The sequence below is a fragment of the Engystomops pustulosus genome, unplaced genomic scaffold (genome assembly GCF_040894005.1).
Source record: "Engystomops pustulosus unplaced genomic scaffold, aEngPut4.maternal MAT_SCAFFOLD_131, whole genome shotgun sequence".
Lineage (NCBI taxonomy): Eukaryota > Metazoa > Chordata > Amphibia > Anura > Leptodactylidae > Engystomops > Engystomops pustulosus.
In genome coordinates this window covers 40,001-52,600 of record NW_027285012.1, presented here as the reverse complement: position 1 = coordinate 52,600, position 12,600 = coordinate 40,001, and the positions used below count along the sequence as shown (strand labels likewise).

The following is a 12,600-nucleotide window of genomic DNA, read 5'->3' as shown; positions in this document are numbered from 1 at the left end:
AGGGAGAGTTTTCATCGTGCCTCATATGCAGACCAGCTTCAGAAACCTTTCTTCTGAGAGGCACGCTACACCCAGCTTCTTCAGCCTCTTGAGGTTCCTCATCATCAACGGAAGGTTGCCTAAGGATGTACATAAAACTGTATTAAAATCTGATACAGTCATATATTTTGGCATACAAATAGACAAATAGAAGCATAGTTGTCCAATGAAAACTGTATTAAAATCTGATAGACAGTCATATATTTCGGCATACAAATAGACAAATAGACAAATAGTTGACCAATTTATTTACCTTTCAGATGGTTTATTTCTAACAACACATCCGCGACGCTCCAAGAAATCAACAAAGAAGTCCTGTGGGTTAGAAAAAACACTGTTATTGATAAGCAGATCATCATAATCAATAATACTCAAATTTTCAGAAACGTTTTTCATCCTCTTTTTGGCTTCATCAACCTCCTGGGTAATTTGGGCTTCATCTGCAGTTTTGGTGCAGACCCTGCGTAGGTGGACAGAGAGTTTGTCTTGAAGTTTCATGCAATGTTTGCACAACAAGTGGTTCCTGTTCTCTTTCAGGGATGAAGCCATCTTTTCTTCTCTGGAACTGTAAAACAAAGTAGATTTTTGAAATGTATCAATGATAAATATACCACAACCAAAGTAGCCAAATCAGTATATTCAATTAGTTAAATATTCAAAGCAAATGAACTATGCAATAAGTAATATAGGCAGCAAAACAGAGAACAAGATTGTCAAAGATCCAGGAGAGCAGTCTGGGTAAGCAGACAAGGAGTCCAATGGCTGGGCAAGAGGCAGCAAACAAGGTGCTTCCAGTAGCTTGGCTCAAATTGAACTGATGGCCTTGTATTTTGGACCTGTATTTATGTAACTCAGTGACCAATGAAATTGCAGTATGGTGGATCAAAAGGAATATTTAGCACATTTGATCTATTGTTCTAGCATGGCACTAGCTAGAATAATAGATATTCAAGACAGAAAAATGTCACACTTAGCCAGGTACTGGTTTCTCTTCACACTTACTGGTTTCTCTTCACACCTACCTAAGCCAAGTTACTTCACACCTACCTAAGCCAAGTTACTTCACACCTACCTAAGCCAAGTTACTTCACACCTACCTAAGCAGAAAGTATAGTCTTCTTGGGTTACTGTAGACTAAAACTGATACATCAAATAAAAAATAGATAAATTATACAGAAATAAAGAATTTGAAATAAAATAGAAGGATATAAAAATCTCATACTGTATATTCCTTGTACAATGCTACCTGCAAACCTAAATTTAAAACCACACCCCTGATTTCAAATAGTCCTATCACAAGTTAACCAACTTATCTTTATCTAAGAGAACACCCCCCCTCATACATTGTTATAGTGAGTGCAAAAATGTTCTGGTGTTGTATTCTGATAAATAGCCACAAGATGGCAGTGCTGACTGTAAGATAACAGTAACACAGGTAACCAACTTATCTTTATCTAGGAGACCCCCCCTACCTACATTGTTATAGTGAGTGCAGTGGGGGATGGGTTTCAGTTTAGAGATTTTTCTCATAGAGAGCAGTCACTAAACTTCCTTTGTGCTTTACAAGCATTTGCTATTTTATTTTCATTTTTCTTACAGCATTTTTTGCTTCTTTTGAGGAATTTGATTCCCTTATTTTTTCTACTACTGCAGTGAAGTTTGTAGTTTTTTGGGTGAATTTGCCACTTGAAAGCAGTCACCAAGCTTTATTGCTAGTTTATTTTTACTTTTATTATTGTATTTTTTTTATTTGCTTCTTTTGAGGAATTAATTTTCCTTTTTTTGTATCTACATTGGACAAGCATGGAGTCTGCATCCAGAATGTAAGTACAGACGCTGTGTTTTATCATGAGCTGTATTTATAGATAGACTAAGGTTATTTTATTACTACATACTGTGTACTATTTATATTATATAGTGCATTATATAGTGTGTATAATATTATATCACATATGTATAGCACATATTCCAGTTGGTTTTAGTTGTGCTCTTCCATACAACCCCCAACAAAGGATGGTCACATGGAGCCTCACTGATTGGATTACGATTGTATGTAAATGAAGTGACACTGGAACATAGTGTTGCTTGTAAAAGTCTAAAATCTTATTTTATACAGTAATATCATATGTAACCTACATAAAAAGCATATTTTAATGATTGTATCTGTTTTTAAACAGTCTTAACAGAACTCCCTTGACCTGCCCCGTCTGCTGCAGACCTGATAAGATACTTTCAACACATCTTAAAAGAAAGTGCATGCGGCTCAACACAGAACAGGAGAGGAAAGCTGCATTAAAATTGGCCAGGAAACAACTCATGTCTATAGCAGCCAAGGGCACAGCCATTTATTATCCGGACATAATGTCTCTGGGATCTCTCGAGAATGTTGTCCCCTTTCTGGAGGACAGAGGATTTGTAATAATCAGTAAGCCAACTCCAAGCAGGTATGTGCTATCTCTGTCTGCTAATTGTCTCTTTCAATATGGTATCCCTATTCATATTTTATATTTTATCATAAATTTTAGGCAAGGGACATCGTCTACCTCAGTGCCTGCTGCCACCTCCACAGTGCCCCAACCTGAACCGGAACAGCCATCTGAACCGGAACATGCCACACAGGGCCATGTGGAGCCTGAACCAGACATGGAGGATGTCCCAGCTCTAATGGAGATGGATGACCAAGAAGAACCAGGAGATGACCATGACCAGAGGGACCAAGAAGGACCAGGAGATGACCATGACCAGAGGGACCAAGAAGGACCAGGAGATGACCATGACCAGAGGGACCAAGAAGGACCAGGAGATGACCATGACCAGAGGGACCAAGAACCATCTAGAAGAGAAGAGGAAGAAAGCGAAGATGACCTACCTGTGGATAGTCGCACACAGAGGTCAGTGACTTGAGGTTTCCTCTTCCTTTTTATATGTGTGTATGTGATAGATTGTGTTAAATTTAACCTTATGTTCTGAATTTTAGACACCTACAGACAAATTGGACTTCGGATGTAAGACTGAGGATGAAGGCTGCAGGCTTATACCGCCGCCACTCTTTGGATCATCCCATTCTCAAGGGCTTTGCTTCTTACTTGGCTGACACATTAAATGTGACCAACTACAGCCAAGAGGTGGAAGATGTCTCCAGATTTCTATTTTTTATGAATCCAAAGGCTGTCAATCTGGAGTTCGTCAAAGATGTGCAGAAGGCCAACGCATTTTTCACCAAGCTGAGGGAATTGAACTTGGCCAACCAGACTGTCTTCAACTACTTGAAGCATGTCAGGAGGTTCATGACCTATCAGCTTAGGGCCACCAACCTTTTTTCAGAACATCCCAGACTTTATAAGTCCTGCGAATTTTTTAAGGATGTGACCGAAGACATTCAAAAGCGGCTGTCAAAGGGCATATCTAAAGAAGTTGTCAGCAAGCGGTGAGTCTAATATATGATGCATTTTATTTTATATAGTGATATCTTGTGTATTTTATATATAAATATCATATGCATTTCATTTGTAGGTACCAAGCATTGATCACTACCACAAAGAGCCCAGATGATTGCCGCAGGCTCCTATCAGTAGCAAAGCCCTCTTTCCTCCAGTCCATAGGAGCCATCCGGACTGGTAGCTGCGATATGAGTTCACAGCTCGACATTATTTATTATTTGGAGGCCCTCCTTGTTCTGAAACATCTTCAGCGTCCTGGGGTTGTGGCCAATATGACAGTGAGTGCCATTCTCATCCTCACTCTGCAATGTTGTTTTAGCTTTGATTTTCTATGAAATTTTCCAAACACTTTTAATCTTAGGTCTCAGAATGGAGAGATCGCATCTCTCACACATATAGAGGGGAGGAGCTTGTCATAATTGGCGTGAAGACGCACAAGACAGCGACCCAACAAGTGGCTACATTTGTGCTAAACAAGGAGGAAGAAAAGGTAACTTTTTAAAGGCTACAGGTTATTGGAATTGTGGAAATAAGATGTTTCATTGTTTTTCTTCTTTTTCACTGTCCGCTTCTTTCCCCAGTGGTTTGAGTGCTACTTTCAAAAAGTGAGGCCTAGGTTGATACTCCGTAAGTCAACCAACGACTCATTTTTTGTCTCAACTAGTGGAAGGGCCATCCACAATGTCTCCAATGATATCAGGCGGTACCACCAAAAGTAAGATTCACAAAATGCAATTTGCGTAGACTCATTGTAAGTTTAGTGCCATATACTATGTATTTACCATCTGTTTTTCTACTTCTAGATTCGAACTCCCCAGCATCACCAGCCAACTAGTCCGGAGGGTGTGTGAGACTTGGACAATGCCTAATTATTCGGACTCAGAGAAGTGCCTTTTTGCTAAATATTTGGCCCATACAAATCTGACAGCTGAAAGAAATTATAGGGAGAAGACTTTGGAGGACATCTGCCATGCCTACTCTCTGGTAGTGCAGGCAGGGCAAGGCGCCAGCGATCAACCCCGACCCAGCACCTCAAGGTACTGTGAGCAAACATAATATATGTTCTACAGAATGGCTTGCTGAGTCATTAATGTTTTATATGCTTGATAACCAGAATCACAGATGAAGAAGAGCAGGAAGAGCACAATGAAGACGACCAGACCATGCAGCTTGATGATGACAGTCCGATCGGCGTGACTACCAGATCCCAGAAAAGGAGACAGCCTGAAACAAGAGGAAGCAGCTCTAGCAGGTAACTATTCCATGCATTGATTGTCATGAGACCCAATACACCGTGTCTGGGCACCTGTTTGCCAGTATGATTTTACTCATTTGTTTGTGTTTTTATGCTTGTTAAGAAGATACATGGATGTAGAAGACCAGGACAGCGAAGATGAAGATGGCCCATTTCCACAAGAGGAAGATGTCAGAGAAGAGAGGATGGACTTGTCAACCAGGGAGAGTGAGCTTGAAGCAGGAGGAAGCAGCTCTAGCAGGTCACTATATTACTCATTTATTGGCATGTGGAAGGAGACTGAGTACTAATTATTACTAATTAATTTGTCCTTTGTATGTTTCTTAAAAAGCAACTTGGATGTAGAAGACCTGCGTAAATCGGATGAAGAAGGTGGCGAGGATATGATCGGCGTGGCGACCAGGAACCAGAAGAGGAGGCAGCCTGAAGAAGAAGGAGGCAGCTCTATCCGGTAAGTATACTGGGCATTTATTGTCAAGCTAAATTATAGCCAATGCATTACGTTATGTTACTCTATGTACCTTATAGCAAGAGTGTATTGCTAATTTATTGGTATTTTATATGTTTCCTACAAAGGGATTTCAATGCAGAGGAAAATCAGGCTAGCCAGGAGGAAGATGATTGGATTCTACAGTTTATAGGCAGCACCACAGAGGAGAGCCTAAGTGATTCGGATGATGCTGAATTTACTTCAAGGTTGGATACATTGTCAAAAAGTAAAATTGTACTTCGCTAATGAATCACTTCTGGTATGATAGCATTCTTCTCTTTCATTGCAGAGCACAGACATCCTCCTTGCCCACAGTGTCCACACGGTCCCAAAGGAAGACTGAGCCCGCAGCAGACAGGTCTACTAGGTAACTAGAGGCAGACTCTCACAAACATTATTCCATCCAATTGAAATAACAAATCTGAAAGTGAATATTTCTAATATCTGGTTATAACATTGTACTTTTTTTTCTCTAAAAGGACTGAAGAACCAAGAAGAAGTTCTAGACTTCGAAGATAAACAGGCCCAATTTTATTTGTATTTATGTTATTTACTCTGAATTATATAACTTTTCTAATAAAATCTTTTATTCATTCTGAACAGGATTCATCCCTTATCATTGGCTCAGCGGAAGAGAAGGTCAGAAGAAATACTGTACTTCAGAACAGGACAAGAGGTGCACTATTGGTAAGACTGACATAATAGTAATATCATAGTCCCCTCAGTGTATAAAAGAGAGTGTCTAGCTTATATTCATTACAGATTCTGTGAAGAGTAAGGATGGCACCTGTCTAGGCTTCAAAGAGGTGCCACATTCCTTAGCTGGACACCAGTGACACTGGAACAATGGTTGGCACCTCTCTAGGCTTCAAAGAGGTGCCACATTCCTTAGCTGGACACCAGTGACACTGGAACAATGGTTGGCACCTCTCTAGGCTTCAAAGAGGTGCCACATTCCTTAGCTGGACACCAGTGACACTGGAACAATGGTTGGCACCTCTCTAGGCTTCAAAGAGGTGCCACATTCCTTAGCTGGACACCAGTGACACTGGAACAATGGTTGGCACCTCTCTAGGCTTCAAAGAGGTGCCACATTCCTTAGCTGGACACCAGTGACACTGGAACAATGGTTGGCACCTCTCTAGGCTTCAAAGAGGTGCCACATTCCTTAGCTGGACACCAGTGACACTGGAACAATGGTTGGCACCTCTCTAGGCTTCAAAGAGGTGCCACATTCCTTAGCTGGACACCAGTGACACTGGAACAATGGTTGGCACCTCTCTAGGCTTCAAAGAGGTGCCACATTCCTTAGCTGGACACCAGTGACACTTGTAAACACAACTGAAACTATTAGAAATGTACACTTAGTATTGAAACCTATATTTTATATTTACTAACATAGAAAGTATAGCTTGCATATATCACAACTTTTTGTTTCTAGTAATATTAAATAATATCTTCATTACATGAAACACCTGAGATTCCTGGGATTGCTTTATAGAAGAACTATGTGATTCATGGTAGACAATAGTGGGGCCAAATAGTACAAGAAAAGCTTCTGCTATTTTACAATCCTTCATGATACAATCGTCTTACACCATTTTATTTTACTCTTGACAGGATTGCTTCAAGTCCCGCCAAGTGGATCAAGAAATGCATTGGAGTTTAGCTGTCAAAGAAGGACCTTGCTACTACCTAGAACACTATTAAACTTTGAATCTAAGTCATTAAAAGACATAGATATATGTTGTTTTCTTTTGATGTTATTTGTTATCAAAAATGCATGTTCATTCAGGTTGATACAGGGAGCTACTCTGACTGCCATATTTGGAGTCAGGAAGGAATTTTTTCCCCTATGGGCCAATTGGCATCAGTCCCAGGGGGTTTTTCGCCTTCCTCTGGATCAACTTTACAGGGTTATGAGTAGTTATTGATGGATCTATTTCTCAATAAATGTTCTATTATTATTTTTTATAAAAAAAACTGTTGTCTTTGAAAGTTTATTTCAAGTAAACAGGGAAAGTATATAAAGATTAACTAGATTAACAATATATATATATATATATATATATATATATATATATATATATATAGATATATAGTTATAGATATATAGTTATAGATATATAGTTATAGATATATAGTTACATATCCTCTTAATATAACCTCAGTTGCTTACATCTAGCATTTGAATATTGATTAGTGACACTGGAACAATGGTTGGCACCTCTCTAGGCTTCAAAGAGGTGCCACATTCCTTAGCTGGACACCAGTGACACTGGAACAATGGTTGGCACCTCTCTAGGCTTCAAAGAGGTGCCACATTCCTTAGCTGGACACCAGTGACACTGGAACAATGGTTGGCACCTCTCTAGGCTTCAAAGAGGTGCCACATTCCTTAGCTGGACACCAGTGACACTGGAACAATGGTTGGCACCTCTCTAGGCTTCAAAGAGGTGCCACATTCCTTAGCTGGACACCAGTGACACTGGAACAATGGTTGGCACCTCTCTAGGCTTCAAAGAGGTGCCACATTCCTTAGCTGGACACCAGTGACACTGGAACAATGGTTGGCACCTCTCTAGGCTTCAAAGAGGTGCCACATTCCTTAGCTGGACACCAGTGACACTGGAACAATGGTTGGCACCTCTCTAGGCTTCAAAGAGGTGCCACATTCCTTAGCTGGACACCAGTGACACTTGTAAACACAACTGAAACTATTAGAAATGTACACTTAGTATTGAAACCTATATTTTATATTTACTAACATAGAAAGTATAGCTTGCATATATCACAACTTTTTGTTTCTAGTAATATTAAATAATATCTTCATTACATGAAACACCTGAGATTCCTGGGATTGCTTTATAGAAGAACTATGTGATTCATGGTAGACAATAGTGGGGCCAAATAGTACAAGAAAAGCTTCTGCTATTTTACAATCCTTCATGATACAATCGTCTTACACCATTTTATTTTACTCTTGACAGGATTGCTTCAAGTCCCGCCAAGTGGATCAAGAAATGCATTGGAGTTTAGCTGTCAAAGAAGGACCTTGCTACTACCTAGAACACTATTAAACTTTGAATCTAAGTCATTAAAAGACATAGATATATGTTGTTTTCTTTTGATGTTATTTGTTATCAAAAATGCATGTTCATTCAGGTTGATACAGGGAGCTACTCTGACTGCCATATTTGGAGTCAGGAAGGAATTTTTTCCCCTATGGGCCAATTGGCATCAGTCCCAGGGGGTTTTTCGCCTTCCTCTGGATCAACTTTACAGGGTTATGAGTAGTTATTGATGGATCTATTTCTCAATAAATGTTCTATTATTATTTTTTATAAAAAAAACTGTTGTCTTTGAAAGTTTATTTCAAGTAAACAGGGAAAGTATATAAAGATTAACTAGATTAACAATATATATATATATATATATATATATATATATATATATATATATAGATATATAGTTATAGATATATAGTTATAGATATATAGTTATAGATATATAGTTACATATCCTCTTAATATAACCTCAGTTGCTTACATCTAGCATTTGAATATTGATTAGTGACACTGGAACAATGGTTGGCACCTCTCTAGGCTTCAAAGAGGTGCCACATTCCTTAGCTGGACACCAGTGACACTGGAACAATGGTTGGCACCTCTCTAGGCTTCAAAGAGGTGCCACATTCCTTAGCTGGACACCAGTGACACTGGAACAATGGTTGGCACCTCTCTAGGCTTCAAAGAGGTGCCACATTCCTTAGCTGGACACCAGTGACACTGGAACAATGGTTGGCACCTCTCTAGGCTTCAAAGAGGTGCCACATTCCTTAGCTGGACACCAGTGACACTGGAACAATGGTTGGCACCTCTCTAGGCTTCAAAGAGGTGCCACATTCCTTAGCTGGACACCAGTGACACTGGAACAATGGTTGGCACCTCTCTAGGCTTCAAAGAGGTGCCACATTCCTTAGCTGGACACCAGTGACACTGGAACAATGGTTGGCACCTCTCTAGGCTTCAAAGAGGTGCCACATTCCTTAGCTGGACACCAGTGACACTGGAACAATGGTTGGCACCTCTCTAGGCTTCAAAGAGGTGCCACATTCCTTAGCTGGACACCAGTGAACACAACTGAAACTATTAGAAATGTACACTTAGTATTGAAACCTATATTTTATACACTAACATCAAAAGTATTGCTTTCATATATCACAACCTTTTGTATATATATATATATATATATATATACATATATATATTAGTGTAATAATATATTGCTATACTATTATATCTTTCTTCTATCTATCTATCTATCTCCTATCTATCTCCTATCTATCTCCTATCTATCTATCTATCTATCTATCTATCTATCTATCTATCTATCTCCTATCTATATATCTATCTATCTATCTATCTATCTATCTATCTATCTCCTATCTATATATCTATCTATCTCATATCTATCTATCATCTATCTATCTCCTATCTATCTATCTATCTATCTATCTATCTATCTATCTATCTATCTATCTATCTATCTCCTATCTATGTATCTATCTATCTCATATCTATCTATCATCTATCTATCTCCTATCTATCTATCTATCTATCTATCTCCTATCTATCTCCTATCTATCTCCTATCTATCTATCTATCTATCTATCTATCTATCTATCTATCTATCTATCTCCTATCTATCTCCTATCTCCTATCTATCTATCTATCTATCTATCTATCTATCTATCTATCTCCTATCTATCTATCTATCTATCTATCTATCTCCTATCTATCTATCTATCTATCTATCTATCTATCTATCTCCTATCTATCTATCTATCTATCTATCTCCTATCTATCTCCTATATATCTATCTATCTATCTATCTATCTATCTATCTATCTATCTATCTCCTATCTATCTATCTATCTATCTCCTATCTATCTATCTATCTATCTATCTATCTATCTCCTATCTATCTATCTCCTATCTATCTATCTCCTATCTATCTATCTATCTATCTATCTCCTATCTATCTATATATCTATCTATCTCATATCTATCTATCATCTATCTATCTCCTATCTATCTATCTATCTATCTATCTATCTATCTATCTCCTATCTATGTATCTATCTATCTATCTATCTATCTATCTATCTATCTATCTATCTATCATCTATCTATCTATATATCTCCTATCTATCTATCTCCTATCTATATATCTATCTATCTCATATCTATCTATCATCTATCTATCTCCTATCTATCTATCTATCTATCTATCTATCTATCTATCTCCTATCTATGTATCTATCTATCTATCTATCTATCTATCTATCTATCTATCTATCTATCATCTATCTATCTATCTCCTATCTATCTATCTATCTATCTATCTATCTATCTCCTATATATCTCCCCATCTATCTCCTATCTATCTCTCTATCTATCTATCAAAAAAATCCAAGAAAAAAATGAGACTGCACTCCAAGGTAAATGTGAAAAAACGGATGGAAGCTTTATTAGCCCAAGTGCTTCAAATGTTATTTATCTATCTATCTATTTTATATATACATCATTTTAGTTATATACAAATATAAAATTTTACTAACTAGTAGTGTGTGTTTGTGTTTGCCAAGATTTCTTTCCAGGTGTTGGCCACGCCCACTCATTGCATGTTTTCACACCTTCAGAAATGAGCAGGATTGTTCCTATTGGTCAGGTTACTGTATAAAAGGAGTGTTCTGAGTCCAGCTTAACAGACTGCTTTTGGTTTTACTACCAGACAGATCTCTGAGGATTCGTTCCTTTCTCCTACTTTGTACTTTGCTCTTGTAATCCCAATAGCTTTTTTAAAAGCTGTTTTCATTTGTCTTCTTTGTATCTTTCAGGTACAGCTAACACAGAGGAGTGTTCTGAGTCCAGCTTAACAGACTGCTTTTGGTCTTTCTACCAGACAGATCTCTGAGGATTCGTTCCTTTCTCCTACTTTGTACTTTGTTCTTCAAATCCCAAAAGCTTTTTTAAAAGCTCTTTTAATTTGTCTTCTTTGTATCTTACAGGTACATCTAACAGAGCATTTGTTGTTTAGTTTTATAGTTTTTCTGAAGACAATGGAAACTAAAGTGTAAGTATCTTTTGCTATATTAATACTGCTTCTCTGCATATCTGCCTTTATATTCATAATATTCAAATAAGTAATCTTTATACGTATATTTTTTAACAGGCTCAACCGAACCCCCATGACCTGCCCCAAGTGCTTTCATACAGACACCATCTTGGTGACCCATCTCCGTAGGAAATGCATGAGATTCAACAGTGACAGTGAAATTAAGGCTACATTGGCGGAGGCAAAGCAGAATTTGTTGAATATTGCATCTCATGGCCTTGCAATAAACTACAAGGAGCTGGAAAAGTCACTATGCAACAAAAAGTGTACACAAACTATCTGTGACTTCTTAAAGAAGAGAGGTTTCATTATCTACAATGAACCTGTTTTGCAAAGGTATGCTTTATCACTTGTAATGTATTTCTATTCTTTCTATGCTCCTTTAGCTTTTCATAGTCTCATATCTAGCTTTATGGTGTGATATTAAATGGTATCTTATTCCTTCATAGCCCAGAAAATGGTGACTTGGAAGCAGAAGAGAACGGAGGAAAGAAGAGAAGAAGAGAAGAAGAAGAAGACCAGGAGGCAGATGAAAACATAGCAAAAAGAACAAGACAGGAGGTATATGTCAAGGATGAAATTGTGATAGTTCTGGATGCAGTTCCAGAAGTTCCGGATGAAGTTCCAGAAGAAGTTCCGGAAGTTCCGGATGCAGTTCAGCAGGAAAAGCAAGAGGAAGATGAGGTAAGTATAGAAGAAAACAACAAGAAGATCAACTGGACCGACCCACTGAGAAAGAAGATGGCTGAAAAAGGACTGTATATGAAGCACTCCCTAACATGTAAGCCCATATCAGAATTTGCATCATACCTCTCTAGGACCTTGGGGGTAAAAAAATTCAAACAAGAAGTTGAGAATATTTCAAGATATTTATATTTCATGGACAACATGAAACCATCATTGAAATTCCTCTACAATATTCGGAAAACAAACGAATACTTTACTCTGTTATTGGAGATTGGCAACACCAACCAAACAGTGTACAATTACCTGAAGAGCATAAAGAGGTATGTGCGCTACCTAACTGAAGGTACTGATATGGCACTTTATGATAGAGAGATCCACCATGCAGCATCCGTCTTTAAGAGCCAGCTAAACATCTTTCAAAATAGACTGAGTAAAGGAATATCCAAAGAAACAATCTTGAAAAAGTAAGTATTATAATATGTGTATATATTTATATTTTGAAAAATGAA

At 38.0% G+C, this 12,600-nt stretch overlaps 2 protein-coding genes across 2 annotated transcripts in view; both read left to right on the top strand.

The window, feature by feature from the left end:
• The first annotated feature begins 1,706 nt into the window (after positions 1–1,706).
• LOC140108436 (uncharacterized) lies at positions 1,707–7,163 on the top strand. Its single transcript, XM_072131746.1, has 15 exons — positions 1,707–1,862; positions 2,217–2,483; positions 2,565–2,930; positions 3,017–3,466; positions 3,553–3,757; positions 3,841–3,969; positions 4,061–4,194; positions 4,283–4,516; positions 4,594–4,731; positions 4,838–4,975; positions 5,066–5,185; positions 5,311–5,430; positions 5,514–5,591; positions 5,704–5,911; positions 6,845–7,163. Exons 1-14 carry the CDS (start codon positions 1,843–1,845, stop codon positions 5,741–5,743), a joined length of 2,439 nt encoding a protein of 812 aa, XP_071987847.1. The 5' UTR covers positions 1,707–1,842; the 3' UTR covers positions 5,744–5,911; positions 6,845–7,163.
• Positions 7,164–11,015: 3,852 nt separating this feature from the next.
• Positions 11,016–12,600, top strand: part of LOC140108437 (uncharacterized) — a 3,329-nt gene continuing 1,744 nt past the window's right edge. The window contains exons 1-3 of the mRNA XM_072131747.1: positions 11,016–11,362; positions 11,462–11,740; positions 11,854–12,555. Coding sequence (XP_071987848.1) covers positions 11,349–11,362; positions 11,462–11,740; positions 11,854–12,555 — 995 coding nt within the window. The 5' untranslated portion in view covers positions 11,016–11,348. The remainder of the gene's footprint in view (positions 11,363–11,461; positions 11,741–11,853; positions 12,556–12,600) is intronic.